This window comes from Silurus meridionalis, chromosome 26 (assembly GCF_014805685.1).
Source record: "Silurus meridionalis isolate SWU-2019-XX chromosome 26, ASM1480568v1, whole genome shotgun sequence".
Lineage (NCBI taxonomy): Eukaryota > Metazoa > Chordata > Actinopteri > Siluriformes > Siluridae > Silurus > Silurus meridionalis.
The window spans coordinates 10,446,803-10,469,807 of NC_060909.1; the positions used below are offsets into that span (position 1 = coordinate 10,446,803).

General features: G+C 35.4%; 1 protein-coding gene across 1 annotated transcript; it reads right to left on the reverse strand.

Moving 5' to 3' along the window:
* Positions 1–4,770: 4,770 nt before the first annotated feature.
* On the reverse strand, positions 4,771–22,215 carry LOC124380146 (ATP-binding cassette sub-family C member 12-like). The gene is made up of 31 exons (XM_046840938.1): positions 22,061–22,215; positions 21,340–21,408; positions 21,064–21,227; positions 20,699–20,845; positions 20,238–20,385; positions 19,692–19,928; positions 18,903–19,076; positions 17,931–18,078; positions 17,412–17,560; positions 17,005–17,112; positions 16,224–16,466; positions 15,368–15,439; positions 15,080–15,204; positions 14,207–14,279; positions 13,891–14,094; positions 13,088–13,222; positions 12,913–13,009; positions 12,573–12,638; positions 12,365–12,454; positions 10,936–11,039; positions 10,177–10,365; positions 9,825–10,051; positions 8,728–8,865; positions 8,415–8,604; positions 8,187–8,276; positions 7,752–7,941; positions 7,145–7,304; positions 6,970–7,048; positions 6,760–6,873; positions 5,957–6,121; positions 4,771–5,532 (listed from the first exon to the last, which is right to left on the reverse strand). The coding sequence occupies exons 1-31, from the start codon at positions 22,136–22,138 to the stop codon at positions 5,440–5,442; spliced, it is 4,266 nt and encodes a 1,421-aa protein (XP_046696894.1). The 5' UTR covers positions 22,139–22,215; the 3' UTR covers positions 4,771–5,439.
* Positions 22,216–23,005: the final 790 nt, after the last annotated feature.

Sequence of the window (23,005 nt, forward strand, 5' to 3'; positions counted from 1 at the left end):
CTTGATTGCGTTTGTATTACTGTTGCTCACAGTTATGTAATAATGATAATTATAACAATGACTTGTACTGTATATTACTGTACACAAAAAATAAATATCATTGTCAATAAAACTCTAACATGTTAGATAGTCACAATGCTGTCTCGTAAGTGATAGCTCATTTTTTGTATGTTTGTTTTTGTTTGTTTGTTTGTTTTGTTGTGGTTTTATTTCCTTTATATTATCTTTACATTCATGTAGCTTAAATAAATAAAGTAATTCAATTAACACAATTAACTCTCATTAAACAGCAACTTTACAATACACAATAATAACATTTATAATTAAATCATGACTGACATATTTCAGACATACTAGCTTCCTTGGTCTTTTGGTCTTTCCTTGGACATTTTGAAACAACAGTGGCAATTAAATTATATTACACTTGTAAAACATTGTCTAAATACAATAAAGACTTCCGAACAGTGATCTTTTAAACAGTAAACTTTTAAAAACTATATGTTTGTGTTTAGAAAATACTGTTCCTTCAGCGTGAAACTTTCCTAGAAGTTTTCATACTATAAATTTCAAAGAACAGCTTCTGAAAGACATCAAATTTGAGTTCCTTCAGATATATATTATGCCCATCAGCGGAGAACAGCATCTTTGGACATCTGTTCTCTCCATGATTGAAGTCCATTCAACCACAGTGGCTGCAGATCTGGGAGTGTGGTCACCAACGAGGACAATCTGCATCACTGCTTATCCAGGCTTTGCTTAAATTCTTTAATGTCATTGTAAAGCAAATAATAATACAGGTTAGCTGTATTTCAGAGATAAGTATTTTAGAGATCATTAGGTTAAATTGGAGAATGCTTTTTAAACTGTCACTTTTTTTAATTCAGTTTATCAATCCAGCTATATTGTTTTATTAAACCTGATAACAGAAATAAAATAAATTGACCAGTTTTTCATTTACCACAATTTTCACAGCACAATAATAGGGTTATCTGGAAAAGTCTATTGCTTATCACCACTGCATTATGAAGATATAAAAATGTAAAAATGCAAAATGTTTTGTTGGTAACTAACTAAACTAATTAATTTAAGACCTCCTGTCATCTGCTGACTTTTGTTTGTGTCCATGCAAAAGTTATTTTATTGTCTTTTAAATTTGATACTGAAAGAGACTACAAATCATGTTAACATTCATACCTCAAAAAAGCATGTCCTTGATCTGCCTGATTTTGGCTTCGGCAGCTTCTCCATTTGTTGTTACTATTGTATGTCTATCAAGTAGATTTAAAGCTTACTGTGGTTATTCTTTTGAATTTTTCATTTATCTGTTGACCATAAAAGAGAATTACTGTATTAATTGGTACTCATTAGTAAATACATCTGAATGAAAAAAAAAGAACTAAAAAATCTAAAAAAAAAAAAAAAAGAACTTACTTGTGTTGCATCAAATAATGCAGGCCAGCTCTCCATGATTGTGAAATGGCTAATGAAATTACATTACATTGCAGTAGTTTACAGACACTAAAATAAGTAAAAAAAAAATATTACATAGTAACGCTACAGCACAAAATAAAACTTTTCTCTAGCTGGACAGTCAGGTCATATGAAATATTCTTACTTATATGGTAAACAAATGAAAGATATTCAAATTAAACTAGCATTTAGGTAACTAGCATTAAGTGTTTTAGCAGTGTAGACAAAGCGCTATACACTGAATCAACATTTGTCCTAACACAATTGAATATATTACTATTTACGTTGCTTTTTACATAATTAACTTTAATTAAAGAGACAAAGCCATCCTCGCCTTGAAACATGCTTTATATCAAAATTATTCATGCCATGTGTTTCCTCGTTTTAACAGAACTTGTCTAGAGATGGTTAGTGGGTGAGGCCACAGAGATTTTAATCCTTAACTCAAGGTGTAGAAAAATTAGCTGCTCACAGCTTGCATTCAGGAAAGAAGGGGAGAAATTGTGACTTCGCCCCAATATCGTCGTTGGAATTCAGCATAATTAGCAAGCTTAGTTGTAATAAAGAGGGGAACACTGCTGCTGCACTTATGGTACGTATTTACAGGCGCAGAAAGATGAATAATAAATAAGTGCAGTTCACTAAAAGCTGAATCAGGATACCTGTAACTTCATCTGTGGTCACAAGCTGCTACACAGAAATCTCCATGTGGCATACACGTGATCCGACGCATACAAGGCAAAAGAAGGAAAAAACATAACTGCATGACAGCTAAATTTACTTGAGACCCCACTTTATGCAGCACTTTGTGTCTTAGCTGAAGATTTTGGCATATAATGATAAACAGGTGATTATCACTGGTCCTGCCATTTAAGAGGTTTAAAATTTAGTCGTTTTGATTCAAAGCTTTAATCCTGCACTTAAAATTCTGCTTAGTTCAGACAGACCTTCAGATGTACAACACGTCCCGTCAATTCAGTATCTTGTCCTGACTACCTCAAAGTATAAGTTTGCTCCTGTATAGAAGGCTTGTGTGAATGATAAGTGTGAGGAACCCATAACCAGCACTTGAGTTGTATAACTGTACAATGTTTCCTATACAATTTTTTTGAGCTATTCAGCAAATTTTGGAAACGCATGCACTACGCTCTGCTCTGAATTAAATTTTGTGCCGTCACTAAGAAATATAAAATAACTCGCCAAGCCAGCTCTCACACAGTGAGCGAGTTTGGCTTCGTTCACATCCAGCTCTTAATAGCGTGACTGAGGAGAATCAAGTGTGTTTCTCTTGTTTCTGCTCTCTGCATGGACTCTCTCTCTCTCGCTCTCTAGGAGAGTGACATTTAAGGCTTGGAGTGATTGAAGACTTCCTCCGTTCTTAAACATTAGAGTTGTCTTCGAGAGGCATACGATGCTCTTCTTCTGCATGTAAAATTCAGGGTGGTGTTTGTTCCTAACACTTGGATCTCATTTTAGAGTCTTTTTAAAGTTTTATGTCTTATCTTATTCTGTTTTCTCTTAAAGTTTGTTGGTCTGCTCCTAAAGCATTGGTGGATCTGATATTGAATTTAAGACTGATTTTAAGTATCTCGTTTTTGCTTTTATACTTTTTTTCCATTTGAGATGATCTGTATCTCCTCTTTTGAAATTTGGGAAGATATATTTTGAGTTAATAGTTTAATTAGATTGTTTGGTGATCTTTTTGTATTTTTAAAGCTCAGTCTAAAACATCATATGAAAGACATTGGAGGCCCTTCTTTCTAAAGGTTTGGGATCGTTTTTAGTTGTCAACATTTTGGCATCGCTGTGTGGGAATCTTCTTCTGTTCATAAATATTTATACGCACTTCTCCTGTTCTTAAAGTTTTGGGATACTCTGTTAGGATCCACTTAAATTTTGGTCATATGTTCCACATTTTTTGCTCATGGCCTTGTCTGTTTGCCGTCTCCTATGTCTTTCCTTAGGAGCCTTGCTTGATCTAAATTTTTCTGCCTCACTGCAAAGACGCCCGCGTTTCAGCCTTCAATTGAGTTAGGAAAGAAGGAAGCATAAGCCAACTGTAACGCAAGGCTAAGAATAGCGTACACATTGGGCTATGATTTATTGTCGTTTTCAAACTAGCGAGAGCAAGAGAGAAAGATTTATAAAATCATAATTAGCTTTAGCCCAACAGGGGTTTGTGAATCAGATCGTTGGTTAGTTTTGGCATGTTCTGCTTTAGCAGATTTGGACTAAGACCCAATAATATTTATCACAGCTCCTAGAGTTATACAACTCTCAGTGTATGAAAATGAACTAAGTGAATAGGAATTAAAGGCTTTTTTTTTTTTTTTTGCTTAAGTATTGACAGTTGTAAGCAGCACAAATGTTTCCAAGATAATCTCTCAGTTCTGATCCTCTTTTCTTTTAGACAACCACGCACCCTGGTGGATTCAAATATAAAATATTTAAAAATATATACACTTGGTCAAAAGGCTGGAATATTTTCAATAATTCATGTATATTACTGTTATCAGTGATGAATGGAACATGTGTTAATAAAACCACAATTGAGGCGAAAGAGTACTAGGGCAGAGTGTTTGACTTGATGACGCATAGATGTCAATGACACCCGCAGGGTGTGTGCGTGGCTGTGTATATACGCTCACTTGTGATCAGGGCACATTATGTCCTTTACATTTACATTTGCGGCATTTAGCAGACGCCCTTATCCAGAGCTACTTACAAATATGCTTTGAGTCTCTAGCAATTAATAAATCTACATTGGTACGCAAAATTACAAACTTAATATAAATATAACTCTTGAAATTGCTAATTTAAGTATTTCGGGAAGAGGTAGGTCTTCAACCGTCGCTCATTAAGTGTTTAAACAGCCATTAAGTGTGACTAAGATCATAATAAAAACAACATCCTGACAGGAAAAGTTTATGAACAGGGAAGTCAGGTGACAATCAGGCCACACTTCACACACCCACACATGATCTCTATTCAGATCATTTCTTATCTACAAAGATACGTTTTCTATCAGAGACTTCACTGCATAAGAGTGTGTGCAGCTAAATGCTGTAAATGCAAAGCCGATTTGTCTGGTAGCAGATCGATCAGTGTCTTTCATCACACTGCCTGTTATGAAGTTAAAGTAAAGCTCTTGCTCCCTGAGCAGTCTGGACTCTAGATGATATTTCACCTTGTTTCATCAGGGAGCGCCTTCACTGATGCAACCTGGGTTCAACCTGTTCAGATCAGGCGTGGGGCAGACGCTACCTAGTGGTCACATCAAGAAACGCGTGTAGTGTAAACACGAAAGAACATTTTTTATTTTTTTGAAAGCCATTACATTTTACAAAAATATACAAAAATATGTGACAACTGTCAATATTTAGCATTAGTATATAGTTACATATTGATATAAAAGAATCAATAAATATTTAAAATATACAGAATATCAGTTTAAGTCCTATGAGAACTGAAGGAAGAGATGAGGCTCATGTCAGGAGAAATTCAGAAACTTCTGAGATGAACAGAACTAAATATTTGAGAAAATCTTACATAAAAAAAAATGATGCAAAATAAATAAATGTGCACATCAGAATATATGTGTTGAAACTCAGTTGTTGTGAGTGATCAAGTGAAAAGTTAGACATTCAATGTATGATGCATTACCAGTACATTTATATTCATAAATATATTTTCATATATAAGAAATAAAAGAGAAGATGATGTGTATTTAAACATACAGAAATGTTTCTAACAATCTTAAACTGTTACTGTCTTATTCTCTCTCATCTGCTGAGTATTTATGTACAAACAGAATGTGTAAAGCTGACTCCTGACTGAGTTAATGATGAGAAGAAATCTGTGCAGATCTGTGTGTGTGTGTGTGTGTGTGTGTGTGTGTGTGTGTGTGTGTGTGTGTGTGTGTGTGTGTGCTTGTGTATGTTTGTGCATGCGTGTGAGTGCGTGTGTGTTTCAGGAGTTGACGCTATGGGCTGCTGCTAAGAGTGACGCAAAGGCAGAGTCTGGCTTTTGCATGAGATCCTGCGGCCGATCAAATTCAACAACCTGAGACAGAATCCGAGAGGAAATATGAAATGGAGTTGATAGAAAGATTGAAAAAAAGAGAAAAAGGAAAAAGAGAAAACATTAATATTAATGTGACATTTTATATGGTTCACAAATGATTTAACAAAATGTGTTTATGTATTTATTCTCTTTTCTATAATGCTCTGGCAACAAAGGAGATCGGAAGTAGAGAAACGGAGAAGAGAGAGAAAAAAATTAAGAAATGGATAAAAAAAGAAATGTGAATGCTAAAAGCAGCGAGAAGGAAAAGAGAGAGAGAGAGAGAGAGAGAGAGAGAGAGAGAGAGAGAGAGAGAGAGTTAGGGGAGACATGGAGTAAGAATCACTGTGTGTGTGTGTGTGTGTGTGTGTGTGTGTGTGTGTGTGTGTGTGTGTGTGTGTGTGTGTGTGTGTGTGTAGATCACCTTGCCCTTGTCCATGACAAGGATACGGTCACACTCGAGCACAGTGTTGATACGGTGCGCTATAGTGAGCATGGTGCAGTCGTGGAAGGCTTCTCTGATGGTGTGCTGAATCAGACTGTCTGTCTCGGAATCTATAGACGCTGTTGCCTCGTCCAACAGAATGATCTGTATGTACACACACATCTCAAACGTCAGCACTCTGTCTTTTCGAAGATATAAGTGTTTTTAAGAAAACAGCTGGAACTTAGAAACAGCACAAAGTTGTTGCTGACTTGTTATGTAGATTTTGTGTAACCCTAGACATTCACTGAAAATGAACACTTTAATGGGTAAAAAGTAAAAAAAAAAAATGGAGACCATAAACCCAAACATATTTTTTGTTTTGTCTATTTACTTGAGTATTTTTTACATGTGGGCTAAGTGAGTGCATTATTATGTTCATGCTACAGAGTTTACTAATAACTTTCCCATTTAATATAATACAATTTACTGAGAAACCAGAAAGAATAAATTCTTCTGTACTAAACACTTTCTTATGCTGGAAATTTTTTACAAGTCCCAAAGAAACTCCCAGAAATTCCTACACCTACTGAAATACGAATAGATTTGGTCAGAAATGCAACAAAAATAAATAAATGGGAAACATTTTTTTTTTGATGACCCAATTTGTGTGTCTAAAAAGTAATATATGACTATAAAATATTCTGGATGTGGTGTGTGTGTGTGTGTGTGTGTGTGTGTGTGTGTGTGTGTGTGTGTGTGTGTGTGTGTGTGTGTGTGTGTGTCCGTGCACGTGCTCTTACTCTAGAATTCCGAAGCAGTGCTCTGGCCATGCACATGAGCTGTCTCTCGCCCACAGAAAAATTCTCACCGTTCTCCACAACTGCTGAGTCCAGCTTCTGTGGTAAATAAGAAATCTGTAGAAAACACACATGATGTTTGGGTTATTTGCTTGGCTATTCATTATTAAGTTACTGCTAATGGCAGGACTGAAGTTTTATATCTGTACTTACTGCTTTTTTCATGTTGGTTTTATCCAGAGCCACCCAGATCTCATCATCAGTGTACTTATTAAATGGGTCGAGGTTATACCTGCATAAAATTCAACACACATTTACGCTTTTTACTTGAATAACAAGAACATATGGTGGCCGTAGAGAGATTCAGAGATAAAAGCTGAGAGGTTACCTCACAGTGCCGATGAAGAGGACCGGGTCCTGTGGGATGATGGATAACTGACTACGAAGGTCCTTCAGGCCTAAAGTGAGCACGTCTATATTGTCAATCAGGATAGTGCCCTCTGCTGGCTCTGCCAAGCGAAACAAAGCGACGCCCAGTGATGATTTACCTGTAAAATAACAAGAAATTATTTCCAATTCTTTTTTTCATTCTTACATTTATAGTACATTCAAAACATTATATTTTATTCCAATTAAAATTGTTATTAAGTATAGATTGTTTAGGGTTTTTTCATCTTCAAGATGATCTTCAAGGGATTTGTGTGTATATTTTACACAAATAAGGTAACAATAAGATAAGATAATACTGAGACATATTTTATCCCTTTTGTTGCCAGCATATTATATTATATTAGATTGTTATATTATATTATATTATATTATATTATATTATATTATCTATATTTTTCTATTATATTGTATTATATTATATCAATGCAATAATGTGATAAAAGAATAATAATAATAATACATTCTTGAATTTAATCTCTAAGAATATATTTTTTATTATTATTTCTCTTAAAGCACATTACAAAGTGCTATGACTTGCATCTTACCTGAGCCAGTACGCCCCACAATGCCAAGCTTTTCTTGTGGATTGATTGTGAGGTTGAGCTGATCGAGCACGATCGGCGTGTTCTCTCTGTACCTCATGCTGTAATTTTGAAAGGTGATAGCGCCCTCCTGTGGCCAGCCTGATGGGATGTTGACATCTTCCACTTTGCGTGGGGCTTCAGACACACAGCCCTGTGAAATAGACGGTATTTTAGCTGTGGTATCCTGGTAAAAATTACATTTCAGTGATTCAGACATTCACACTTCAACTGTCCTGATGGCCTTATAGCCTCAAAATGTTACACAAATAAGAGAGCTCAAAACAGTGAATGTATATATAAGTTACATCTTATTACTTTATCATGAAAAGCCATGTAATATCTTAATTTAACAGGTTAATACAGATTGTCTGACCAGTGCTTTATTAAACATCTCACCGTGATGTACTCCTGCAGTCTCTCCACTGAGGTAAACTTTGCCTCCACTTCTGTAGAGAGCCTCACAACATACTGTAGCATGCCTGTCAACTGCAGAGATAAAAGCTCCATAAGCAACACTGCAATGCATATAACTAACACAATACCAACAAATACCATCATTGTGTGTGTGTGTGTGTGTGTGTGTGTGTGTGTGTGTGTGTGTGTGTGTGTGTGTGTGTGTTTTACCTGTATAGTATATGATAGGGCCAGACCCTTGAGTGAAGGATTGATGACCTCATTGGGAGTGAGCACCACAAACAGTGCCACAGTCAGGGCAATGGTGGCAGAGAGGAAGTCCAGCCAGAAGGAGAGCCAACGTGTCCCACAGTTAAACAACAGGAAGTGATTGGAGTTATTATCATTCAACACTTTAAACCTGTCAATGAAACACATCATCACATCACATCACACACAGTGGATATGAAATAAGAAAAATTAAATACTTAATACTGTACTATTATCTAGAGCTTAATTGTTTTGCCTTGTGTTTTTGTCCTACTTTTCTGTGTACTGTGCTCTTTTGTCGTAGGCATGGATGGTGCTGAGGCCTTGGATGGTGGAGGTTGTGAGAGAGATGCAGGGAGAGCGACTCACGTTCTCCATCCGCTTCATTTCCCGAATGCTCCTCTGGAAGATGCTGAACCAGAAAACACATCATAAAGTTAGCACAGCACACACCACAACACTTCCTGCTGTTTATACTCTACCACAAAGCTACTTTGGATCAAGAGAAGAAAACTAGCATGGAATAAAATACTCACTGTTGTGTGGTTATAAGAAAATAATCATTTAGATTTGGCAGACTTCCTCCTGGAATTTGGTGGTAACACATTGTAACATCCATGACCTTTTGTAATCCTCTTCACCAGCAATTATGTATTTATTGTTATTTATTGATCTCAATTACATTCAGCTAAATTGTCTTTTCCTCATGAAAATTTTTTGGTTGTTTTTTTTATACTTTTTTTTATCATAATAAGAGTTTCTGTAAAATAAAATACTCTCCCATGAAAACTGTACCACTGTAGAAAACTTACTGACTCGTGAAATATCTTTAATAAATGATAAAACAGGTATCTAATTCCACAAATCCTCATCATATTAATGTTTATATGTTTGTCTTAAATAAGCTTACATTTAATTGCACTATTAAGAGTTGCAGTTGTAGGACATTAATAAACAACACATTTAAAAAGAAACTGAATTGAGATTGTAGCTGCACTGTCGTACAAACAATGTGCATCTATATCGCTTTGCCTTTTTTACTTCAGATGTGTTGCTTGAGCTACATTTTTATTGTTTTGGATTTATTTTTTATACATTTGCACACCCATTTAATTTTCACAAACTTTAATATGCAATATCTAAATTACAATCTTTGCAACCGTACAATTTTTTTTGTAGTGGCAGGGTGTTTTTTTCGTATTGATCACTAGATGGCAGTGTTCATTTATCTTAAACAAACTGCCTCCTTACGGTACTTTTGTTGGAACAGCACGATGGTTCAGTGACCAACATGAGCCACATTGTACATTGTTTACACTACATATGCAAGTGCTACTCGTAATCTTGTGAGGCATAAGTGGTAAAACTTACTAGAGAATGACAGCAAAAATGGCTCCCAGTGCAACCACGCCAATGAGAAGGAAGGGAAAGACGATGCACACAGTCAAGACAGTGAAGGTGACCATGAGACAGAACTGCAGGAAGTTCTCCATGTTGAACGGAAGAGCAGCATCGATCTCATCCTGATCTTTGCTAAAGCGATTCACTATACGGCCAGTAGGAGTCGTGTCAAAGAAGCTCATTGGACTGGCCAGGATCTAATGAACAAAGTTGTGACATGGTAGAAAGCATTCAGTGAAATCTTGTAAATGTACAATGATAATCACAGCACTGACTTCCAGGTGTAATGCCCGTGCTGATGCTGTGTGTTGGAAAGTCTTACCCCCCTGAACATAGTGTCGTGGAGTTTAGAGGAGGCGTGCAGCGTCACTTTAGTGAAAGTGTAACCCTTCAGGGCACTCAGCACCGCCATGGCCAACACGGTCAAGCCGTATATCATCTGATAGAAGTTCAGGTTTGGATGATCTGAGATATTACCGGTGCTTGAGTCCGGATTTGATGCATTAAAGGTCTGTAAAAGAAAGAGAAAGACATCATGAAAATATCCCCCACTTTTTTTGCTTATAATAGTCCTTTAGTAGCTACAACAATACACAAACATTATTTTTACATTAAAGGCCCTGTAAACCTATAGCATATTTTTTTGATGATCCTAAGCCTACAATGTACATCTAAATGCTATTCTAGATTGCTCAGGGTTCAGACAGGGATTAGGGAAGCTACGGCAGTTCTATACAAGCAAATGGGGAATATTAACATTGCTACCAATGCTGAAATCCCAGTGTGGGTATTTTTTAATTACCAATTTGGAAAGGAACCTTTTTGTGTTCACATCTTTACATGCAACGTTACACAGTAGTGGTTTCAACCGGTCAGAAAAAAAAGGTGATGTGTAATATGATAAGCGTGTCCTCTGAAATAGGCACTGTACAAGATGTAATAGGTTCTTTTCTTTTGTCTATTATGATTAGACTATATATCTTTAGTAATGCAGTATCACTGTGTGTGTTTGTATGTATGTGTGTGTGTGTGTGTGTGTGTGTGTGTGTGTGTGTGTGTGTGTGTGTGTTTTCTTTTTTACCCCGGAGCCTTGACTTAGCCAGAAACTGAGCCACCAGTTGCTGAAGGCAGTTGTTCCCACCAGCAGGATGAAGAATATTATGACAAAAAACAACAGGATGTAACCTAAACCATGTCAGAGACAAAAAAATGAGAAAATGAGTAAGACAGAGTTAAACAGTAAGTAATTGTGTGATTGTGTGATTGTGTGAGTGAGTGAGTGAGTGAGTGAGTGAGTGAGTGAGTGAGTGAGTGAGTGAGTGAGAGATTGAGTGAGTGAGTGAGTGAGTGAGTAAGTGAGTGAGTGAGTGAGTGAGTGAGTGAGTGAGTGAGTGAGTGAGTAAATAAGAGACTGAGTGAGGGAGGGACTGGGTGAGTGAGTGGGTGAGTCATTAAGTGAGTAAGTAAGGGAGTAAGTGAGTGAGGAGTGAGTGGTGGTGAGTGAGTGAGTGAGTGAGTGAGTGAGGGAGTGAGTGAGTAAGTGAGTGATTAAGTGAGTAAGTAAGGGAGTAACTGAGTGAGTGAGTGAGTGAGTGAGTGAGTGAGGGAGTAAGGGACTGAGTGAGGGAGGGACTGGGTGAGTGAGTGAGTGGTGAGTGAGTGACTGAGTGAGTGAGTGAGTGGTGAGTGAGTGAGTGAGTAAGTGAGTGAGTGACTGAGTGAGTGAAATATTAAGTGAGTGAGTGAGTGAGTGAGTGAGTGAGTGGTGACTGAGTGAGTGAGTGAGTGAGTGAGTGATTAAGTCAGTAAGTAAGGGAGTAACTGAGTGAGTGAAATATTAAGTGAGTGAGTGAGTGAGTGAGGAGTGAGTGAGTGAGTGACTGAGTGAGTGAATGAGTGAGTGAGTGAGTGAGGTGAGTGAGTGAGTGAGTGAGTGAGTGGTGGAGTGAGGAGTGAATGAGTGAGTGAATGAGTGAATGAGTAAGTAAGTAAGTGAGGGAGTAACTGAGTGAGTGAGTGAGAGATTGAGTGAGTGACTGAGTGAGTGAGGAGGAGTGAGTGAGTGAGTGAGTGAGGAGTGAGTGAGTGAGTGAGTGGTGAGTGAGTGAGTGAGTGAGTGGGTGAGTGAGTGAGTGAGTGAGTGAGTGAGTGAGTGAGTGAGTGAGTGAGTGAGTGAGTGAGGGACTGAGTGAGGGAGGGACTGGGTGAGGAGGGACTGGGTGAGTGAGTGAGGGAGGGACTGGGTGAGTGAGTAAATGAGTGAGTGAGTGAGTGAGGAGGAGTGAGTGAGTGAGTGAGTGAATAAGTGAGGAAGTGAGGAAGTAACTGAGTTAGTGAGTGATTAAGGTAATGAGTGATTGAGTGAGTGATTAAGTGAGTAAGTGTGGGAGTAAATGATTAAGTGAGGGATTAAGTGAGTGAGTGTCTTTGTGACTGTCATTGTTTGTGTGTGTGTGTGTGTGTGTGTGTGTGTGTGTGTGTGTGTGTGTGTGTGTGTGTGTGTGTGTTACCTCCAGCAGCAAGGCAGTATTGGTGGTAAGTTCTGAAAGTAACTGATCCATCCTGAGACTCTTCGGTGGTGACGAGCTGGTCTTTACCCTCTAAAGTTCAGAAACATATTTAAAGGGAAGATCTTTTGTTTTATCATCATGTAATAAAAACAAAAGAACTTATTTAAATCATGCTCATATACATAAATAATAATAATAACAATTTCACCTTTTGTTTCCTGAGTCTCAGTTGCTGATTCATCTGGATTAATTATCTCATCTGACATGTCAAAGGCTGGACAAGACACCAAACATAAACATAAAAAATTATTGCCACCTTCTGTCTTTGTAATAGAAATAATTTCTGCAGTTTGTTGTCATAAAATTTCCAGAATAAATAGTATCGTCTTGTTTCTTTGTAGGTTACACACATGCAAAATTGTATTTGATGTAATTCTGACCCATTGTTTTCCTTCAATCTGACTGGTAACACACATATTCTAAAACCTAATTATTGATCCTTATAAGAGTCAAATCAACCCAATATACTGCACTATATGACCTCTGACCTGCATTTATGATTCCACTGCTAGTGGACCGTTCTCTCCCTTGTTTGTTGTTTTCAGTGGAATTAGAGGGGCTTACTGGGGCTTCCTCCTTTGGCTCCTACAAAATAAAATTACATCCTGTTTTGAATTATGTCTACAGAAAGAGACCAGCCAAAGTGAAAAAGAACTCTCTTACGTTGCTCTGTTCCGATTGGTAGTTGTTAATGAGATGTGCATATCGACCCTTTGTTTTCATCAGGGCTTTGTGTGTTCCAGCTTCCTTAATCGACCCATTCTCCAAAAGCAAGACTTCATCACAGAACTCCAAATACTACAGGATAAGAGAAAGTGTGTGTGTGGGTGGGGTATAATACAGTAAAGTCATCAAAGAGAATCAGTGAACAATAGCGTCACAGATTGTTTGCTGTGAGTTACACATTAAATGAGAGGCCAATAAATGGTTTTAGGGATGATGATGAGTTGGTTAATATTTCCCCATGTGCTGAGGTAGCATGATTCAGATAAAAATTGTGTGGAAGATGCTGGATAATGATTGTGCATGTATGATTATGATATTGTATGGTGTGTTAATATATACAAAATACTTAATTATTGGGAGATTGTCTTAAGGATGTCCTGCACAATAGAACTTAAAAGTTTCCCTTGATGCAATATTTATTTTTTGCCAAATAAATACGCTTTTGTTTGGAGTAAGCATATTGCCCCAGCTAGGAACGTAACATTTTAGAGTATTTGAGTCAACAAACAAACAAACAAACAAATAATTAAACATAAAATTCCCATAACCAACTCAAGTCAAAAAATCATTCAAAAATTGCATCCAGACCATTTCCACTTTCATCACATCCGTTTAAATTTTTAATGCTTTGATGTGTTGCACAAATGTTTCTCTAGATGAAGTATAAATTATTGCTCTATTACATCTGATGTCCAATTTTCCTTCTAAATCTCTAAGCTAAACAATAGAAAAAAACTTACCTGAAGCTGATGTGTGACCAGGATCACAGTCTTGCCCTTCAGCTCTTTTTTGATGCATTCCTCAAAGATGTGCTTGCCCACATGGGCATCGACTGCTGACAGAGGATCGTCTAATAGTAAGATATCTCGGTTCGAGTAGACCGCTCTTGCTAGGCTGACCCTCTGCTTCTGACCACCTGATAAGTTTAGACCACGCTCTCCGATCTACACACACAAACACACACACACATAAAAAATATGAATTGTTATATATTTACCACCTGAAAGACAGAGAGACATAATGATAGTTTTACTGCATTAGGCTCTGAAAACGAACCTCTGTCTGGTCACCATAGGGGAGACTAGCAAGATCAGGCTTTAGACAACAGGCGTGGATCACACGGTCATACCTACAACACAAACACACAAAGATTGTGTACAAATACAAAAAAAATAAATAAATACTTAAAACCTTGACAGTTTCATGAAAAAGTTTGAAATGTGTTTGACCATAAGCTTCAAGCAAACACAATTCTCTATGTATGGGAAAAATGTGCATTTACCATTTCATTTTGCTCATTCAAACCTTAGCATTTAACAAAGTAATAATACAGTATATTAGTAAAGACATAAAGTTTCAAATTAGTTTGAGTTACATTTAATATGGTGGAACGTCTCTAAAACAAGTTATTGCTTACAATATAGCAACTCTATACAGTTGCTAAGAAAAAATTATTACATAACTTTTCATGTTAATAGAGAAACAAAATACTTAAAAAGTTCTAAAAATTTTCCTATTTTTGGAAAACAGCCATGTGATATTGTGAATATATAAATGTTAAACAGAAGTCTTTAAATGCATGTCTTTCTTTAGTCAGTTAATAAAATATTAATTCATTTATTATACTTGTTCTATAGAAACAATATTTAAACTAATTAATTTATACTTAGTATGAGACTAAATGCATAAATAAACAAGCAGTAATACACAGTGGTATAACATTATGCAAAACTCTCTAACATGCAACCATTAATAAATTAGCTTTTTATTTAGTGTTGCTTTTTGCAATCTTTTGTCAAAATCTGTACAAATTTCTCAGGTTAAAATAGGTAAGTGTTTGATTTTGTAACTTCGGTGTGTGTTTGTATTAGAGTATTTCATAGATCAGTTTGTATTAGAGGAAATGGTGGCTTGGGGTTTGTGTCTTACCTCGCTTGGTCAAAAGTTTCTCCCATTAAAATATTATCTTGTACAGTTCCGTGGAAGATCCAGGCTTGTTGGGAAACGTAGGCTAATGTTCCATTTATAGAGATCGATCCACTCTGAAGATGCATCTAAGGGCAAAATAAATAATCTTAAGATTAGCCCACATCATGTTATATTATTCTTTCCCATCTGAACCACATATTAAGTGTGATAAATAAAACCATGCTACCATACAGACAGGTGATGCCCTGACATCATCACTGTTCATATTATCTGTCAACATAAACATACCTGCTCTAGTATGCTTGATATTAAAGATGTTTTCCCACTTCCAACATTGCCACAAACTCCAAGCAAATTTCCCTGAAGCAAAAAAAAAGGAATCATTATATAAACATATTTATAACAAACTAGATTGGTGGCACAAAAAAAGTGGTCAGAATGTGTTAACTAATTTCCATAATTGGCAGCACTAACAGTAGTTCAAGCTGCAAGATTTATATTAATATGGTTATGCGCTGGGGCGACATTTAATTCATATTTCTAGAAGGCATCTCCACTTTCATTGCTTTGCAGCAGTCTGAAGATGTAATTTTTGAACAGCAGAGCTATTATAAATGTCATTATTGGTTTTCCAACAGGGAAAACAATGGACAAAAGGACAAAGAACTTTCGGCTTTCTGATTTCCTAGTAACATGATAAGTTGCATATTTTTTCCTTTTTTTCCTTGTGTATTTAAGTTGTTCCTGTAATGACTTTGCTTGGTGTTCTGTGTTGCAAAGGTCACCCCTTCCTGTCTCACGTATGTTACACTATTGTTCTTGTCTGCCTTTTACATTCAGAATGTATTTCTCTTGAATACTTTTCTGAGGAGATTTTGGTTTTTTTGTAAACATTTATATTCTTTTGATTTCTGATATAGTTTCACAACAGTAACTCTCTTAACTCATTGATTATTTTCCTATAACAGATCTTTTTTTTTTTACATTGTATACTGAGTATTTTTTGTGTTCAACAAGTCTGTCGCTTTTTGCAGTACAGATTATTGTTATAAAACACCTTCAGTTTGTGAACTTAAACCACTTACGAGTAACATATACACACACACACACACACACACACACACACACACACACACACACACACCTTGGGAAGTGTAAATGTGATGTTCTCAAGCGTTGATTTGTTGTTTTGTGGGAGTGTGCCATTTTGAGGCGCCACAGGATCAACTTTCTCCTTTTTCATCTCATTAGCTGCTGTCGCTGGACTCTGGGTTTCAACTGGAGCAGAGGAATTCCACGAGAATGAAGCTTTATCCATCACTAAAGCAGCACTTAAGTTTTTGTTCTGAATCAGGTAGGGTTTGGGATTCTTTATCATCAGTATCCTCTGGGAAGCAAGGCACATAAATGATTACAATACAATAAACATATTATAATATAATAAAGATCAGCAACCTGTAACACATGTACAGGTTTAAATCCCAAACTTATGAAACTTTTTGGATTCACATTTTAATACCATTATTGTAAGTATATTTTCAAAGCTATTAATAGCTTAATGATGTGGGGAAAAAACAAAATGTCCAATCCATAAAAAATTATTAATAAAATAAGCACTTAGTAGTCTCAATAATCTGAAACATTTAACTGAATTTAACTTAATTTCAATTTAAAAGCTGATTTATACATATGCCTTAATGTATGATAAATTATCATATGATGATAGATAGATAGATAGATAGATAGATAGATAGATAGATAGATAGATAGATAGATAGATAGATAGATAGATAGATAGATAGATAGATAGATAGATAGAAAATATTAATTATGTATCAATACTTTTATTAAACATAATGCATGTTTAAATCTTTGAAAGATGCACTGAAGATCAAAATGTTCAAAAACAGGAAAGAGAGGAAAACCTTTAATCGAGCCAGAGCCACTTTTGCTTCAGCCAATGCTTTTACAGAGAACGGCAGTAGACCCATCGTCATCCGCATCGAGTTGAACACAGCAATAATAGTATAGGCCTATCAACCACAGAGACACACAGTGTGAAAACTATTTACAGCATGATTTCTTCCACAATTGCATTTTTTTTTAACAAACTCCCTGTGTGTGCAATTTATTTTTATTGTAGATTTGAAAGCCCAATAAACCTCTGGCTCAAAGGTATTGCATGAAGTGATATGAGTTCAAAACAATCACATGAATGTCATTTTACTGCTGCAGTGTTAAAGAGAATTACTGCACTGTGCATCTGTCATTTCTGTCCTGTTCATGTGTAATTAAGATAATAACAGAAGCTGTATAAAAGGTTAATACTCACGGTGGAGGGCTGCAGATCTAAACGGAGTGCTGTGTGAGTGATGAAGGTAAGGATCGTAGCCAGAGAGGGAACTACAGCTGTTAAGGAGGCATTCACACTCTGAGTATATCCTGCATACTCCAATAGCAGCTTTTCCTCCTTCCTGATATCTACAGTACAAGAGAGAGATAAAGGGAGTGTGTGAGATCAAAGCTGTTGTAGATACTTTTGCATTGTTAATATATGATACTATAATATTTGTAAAGCTGAATATAAGGATCAGCCACACAGATTACAGCAAAAGCTATACTTTATTTGTTGGAAATAAAAAAAAATATTTTATTTATATATATATATATATATATATATATATATATATATATATATATATATATATATATATATATATATATATAAAAATAATTTAGCTTATAAATCATATTAAAAAAGCATCTTAGTCATGATTTCTTATCCCACTGTTTCCAAGCTGCCACTGGTGAGCCCTTGAGCTGAAGTGAGGCAAACAATAATAATGGGTACCTGTGATTTTCTTTTCAAAAGACTCCTCCCATGCGTACATCTTAATGAGTTTAATGCAGGTCAGGACTTCGTTCATTGTCCGAACACGCTTGTCTGTCACAGAGATGGTCTTTTTCCGAAATACTCTGATCAGCAGGCCAATGAAAAACTGAATAAAAGCACAAGCACATTTTTGTGAATTATTCATAGTTCTTATACATCAGGTCACAAAAAAAACAAACAACCAGCTCCATCTCCCAGCAAAGACTATGACCGTTAAGCATGGCCTCCAGTCTACACTTTCCGCACTCTGCAGTGCTCTTTTTCACCAAGCTACTGATAGAGCACGAGTGGCATCTGGCCACCAATAAAAGTACCATAAAAGAGTGCAATACTAGCGGGATGTTTTTTTTTATGTGGCCATATGGTCACTGTCAATTCACAATTGATGAGTTCCAGAAAAACCAACACCGATATGGTCGATCAGAACAGAACGAGTGTAGCAGATGTAAAACATGAAATTACAGCCAGGACCCCATGTGGTGTAGCTAATTCTATTATGAGTAACTGTAAGTATTTTTCATTGTTTTATATGTAAGTCAGAATAACTTCCACTTCTGCCTCTAAAAAATGTTTAGTTGTCATTTGCATTTTTTTCATTTAATCTCTGGGTGTCACTAAATGCAAATGAGCTGTTCTATTAAAGTGTGTGTTTTCACTGTAAGGCTGATTTATCAACATAAAATGTACAAAGTATTTAATGTATTTTAGCTTGGCATACACAATTATTTGCACTTAATTAAGTTACTAAGAGATAGATAACTATGACTGTGTAAAGATAGAAAACTATTACACACACACACACACACACACACACACACACACACACACACACACACACACACACACAAAATTCCAGTTTCTATATTTCTATTATTTTATGGATACTTTGAAATAAAATACAGTGGTGTAAAATGTTTACCAGAGTCTCACCTGGATAGGTATGAAGATAAGGTAGGTAATGATTCCTATGAGTGCCGTGTAGCCCAGAATGTAGCATGAATAAATAATACACACAACCAGCAACATGGGAATACACAGCAGAAACGTGCCAAAAAGCACTGCCTCGAACATACGATAACCATCATTCGTTAATACGTTGATCATCTGTGGGAGGAAGAGAGAGAGAGAGAAAGAGAAAGTGAGAGAGAGACAGAGAATTTCTTAATCAAAAGTAAGCCCCTCTTATTTATCTTAAAATATTTTAGGTGAATAACATAAAAAGAAACTTTTTACAAACACATTTACTAATAAACAGCAAATTGCAAAATAATAATAATAATAATAATTATTATTATTATAATTATAATTATAATAATAATAGCAATAATTATTATTGTCATCATAATCATTATCATCATCATTCTTCTTCTTATTACAATTATTATTATTATTATTATTATAAAATATAATAATTTCACCAACTATACATTTTGATACAATTCAGAAATAGCTTATATATATATATATATATATATATATATATATATATATATATATATATATATATATATATATATATATATATATATATATCATACATATCTGTATGCAATTTCTGCCGCCAACTGACTAAAGATGGAAAAACACCAAACCTGTGGGACCACTAACTTTAACTCCTATAAAGATGTATAATACATTTTAAGGAAAAATTTTGTAAATTTTGTATTAAAATTTGTTCAAAGATGAGAGCAATTAACAGATTAACCAATCAGAAGCTACCTCTCCTATGGTGACGTCGCTGAGCGTTCGGAGTGTGATGATTTTGTTAAAGGCGAGCATGCAGAAGGCTCCTTTCATTCGGATGGCAGTGCGCAGGTTTATAGCCCAGAGCAGCGATGCAAAGAAAGCTTTACTGAACTCCGAGATGAACAGCGCCACACACAGCCCAACGCCGTGCACCAGCATGGGATTGTCAGTTCGCTCCACATAAGTCAGAATCTCGTTCACCAGAATAGACTGGACAATAAAAACAGAAAACAATGTTTTACAACTTAACAATGTAAGTACTAAGTCAACAAATACTAATTTCTACATTTATTTTTAAAGAAAATTTGAACGATTAAAAAAACTAAACAACTGATTGTGATGTGTCTACCATGTGTGCAACTACAATGATTTTTAAGAGCAGTTATCTTTCAATTCACTACAATAACCTAAGCATAATGTATAATAAACACAGTGAATAAAATTCAATAGTTACTGAACTAAATTGTGACTGAATATATATTTAATTTTATTATGGTTAAAGCAGAGAAAAAAACATACCGGTCCAATAAACACAGCTAATGTGAACAGAAGAGCGACAATGCAAGACACTATAAAACGAGTCCTCTGGAAGCGTAACACTACTGAAGTGAGGGATGCTTTCTCAATGCCCACACGTGCCACCTCATCCTCCCACATCCTTAGGAGCCTACATGCAAACACAGCAGCAACGAAATATTTTACGAAAGTATATTATCCCAGATGTAAACAAATAGGCAATGTTATTCATTATCGTTTACTACATCTCAATTAAAATTCAAATTTGTCCACATTAAATAAAAAACAGAAAAATTATTTTAAACACAGAATGAAAACTTTTTTTAACAACAAAAACTTGACTAGTATATTTGTGATTACCTTCAATATCAGAATTTGATGAGTAAATAAACTCACTGCTTTGTTTTAAGGAGTATACTGAGTCCTTAATCTGTAGCATGTAATCTGTAGCCTTAATGGCCTACCTGTCTCCATTTTTGTGTGCTCCATCATTAGGTGAAAGACTAAGTGTACTTTTATCCAGACGATTCCTGAACAACTTCCACATCATGGGTGTCATCCATGAGAATGAGGTAAAGGAGAAGAATCCGGCATCGTCCATTGGGTTTGAGCTGCAAAAAGGCAGGAGTAATATAAACACTTTAAAAGGACCATTTAATAAAACATTAAATACAATTCCTTAATACACAACAAATCCATTTTCAACATTCCACTGATCCTGCTCATACACTGATCATGTATTTTTAATAATTATATTATATTGTGAAACTGAATGCCTCTAGTTGGAATATTATTATTGTTGGATGTATATTAGTTGGAGCAAGTTTACCCTGCTTTGAAGCGAACAGGGAATAAGGTCATCAAGCTGTTATGGTATTTGTTCCCATGGCCATGCTCTGGTTCCCTGTAGTCTGGAATTATAGAGCCTTCAGGAAACGAGTTCATTCTGGTGGCTGCCTCAGCCATCAAAGCAGAACTCTTTCTCCTCATTTTCTGAAGGATTAAAGCAAAGAAATAAAAATTTTTTTCCCATTTACAAAGAAATTTAACATGCTGATGTCAAAGTGCGGTATAAAGATGAAAAGACACTGCAGACTTTACTCACGAAAGAGAGTCCTTCAACATTCTCTTTGTCATTTGCTTGATTTGGAAGGCCTGTCGTTTTCATTTGGCCCTGTAGAAAAATTGTGTGATCACTATGTGCTGCATATTTCAATATATATTTTGATCTTTATTATTTAGCACTGCTGGTATTTTTATATTTTGAATATGCTGTATGGCTAAGATGAGTCAAATCTTTCACAAAGCAACATATATGTCTTTAGACATAACCAAGATAAAAAATATTCAACAAACTTTTACACAGGTAGCTTTTTGGTGCCGCATTATTGAGTAAATACTTGTATATATTCAAATAGCTGTTTAAATAAACAGATATAATTTATTCTTTTTATTAAACAAAATTTATACTATACATGATTATTTACTCAATTAAAAAGAGGTATTTTGGCATGATAAAACCAAAACAAGAGTTTTTCTAGAGCATTTTACAGCTTATAATGTGTTAAAATGATAAATAATGTTCCATCTTTAATAAGCTAATTATAATAAATTATATTTTTTTCAATAATTAAAAAAATAATATAGATAACTATGTTGTATAATAATCTGTATATCCCATAATTCTAAACTCAAAATAAACAAATCTCAGCAGGAAAATAATCCATCTAAATAATATCATTAAATATTTCACTATCATAAAATTATTATTAAAATTATACTATTATATTCATAATTTTTATCAATGCATAATCCATGAAAAGTACCTGTGTTTGTCCTGGCAGAGAAGAGAAGTGGTCTGTGCTGCAGTCCGATTCGTTCTGAATGCTTTTATTCTCCTGCATTGGTATTCTTGGCTCAAGCTGTATTTTAAATTACGTCATAAACTTTACAAGTCGAAAAGTTTAACTAGAGCAGAAGTCTGGGTTAGAGGCTGTCTCTGTCTCTTCCCATCACCTAAACTGAAACAATGACATGCTGAGTCATCGACATGTTGTTCTTTCCTGATCGTCTGTTCATACAGGTGTACTATTTAGTTACAATAACAAAAATAATTTTACCTATTTGCTATAAAATAAAATGCAATACCCAACCTATTGCATACATCTCTGCTTTGCACACCTATGAAAATAAACATTGAGGTGAAAGAGTGTGTACTAGACCTGCTGTAATGATAAGAGAAAACGATAAGAAGAACGATGGCCTATATGGTTCGCTTCAAAATGTGTTGTGACCAAGATTAAATTAAATAATTTTGCATGTTCACATGACAAACAGCAAACACATGTTTTGGTCATTCAAAGTTATATAAACAGAAATGATTTACAAAATGAACATATTTGTATCAACTTTTGCCTGCTGTTTTATTGACTATAAAGAGTTAATGTTTAGCACTCTGCTTAAGTTAATCAATACTTCAAAAATCTCTATCACCTAGTTTTACTGAGAGCACTGTTAAACGTTAACATTGCTAATTCCCTCAGAGTGCTGTCAATTACCCAGTAGGTAAGAGGGGACATCCGGACATCAGCAAAACCACTGATCCTCTTTTATCCTTTTTAATCCACTGTTATGCTCTCATTATTGCGCCCACGTAACCAATCCATACACACTTGTCAGGGTTTACCCTAACACTACACAATATTCGCCAAGATATTTAAAATAGCATTTTTATTTTCGTAATTTAACTCAAAGGACCTGTGCAGATCAGA

Excerpts from the sequence above, each read along its gene's own strand:
- LOC124380146 (XM_046840938.1), bottom strand. The coding sequence starts at position 22,138 with ATGCAGGAGAATAAAAGCATTCAGAACGAATCGGACTGCAGCACAGAC. Across the intron at positions 10,366-10,935 it reads GGCTAAGTCAAGGCTCCGGG|ACCTTTAATGCATCAAATCC; the intron begins GTAAAAAAGAAA and ends TTTCTTTTACAG. Across the intron at positions 6,122-6,759 it reads CACTGCTTCGGAATTCTAGA|ATCATTCTGTTGGACGAGGC; the intron begins GTAAGAGCACGT and ends GTGTACATACAG.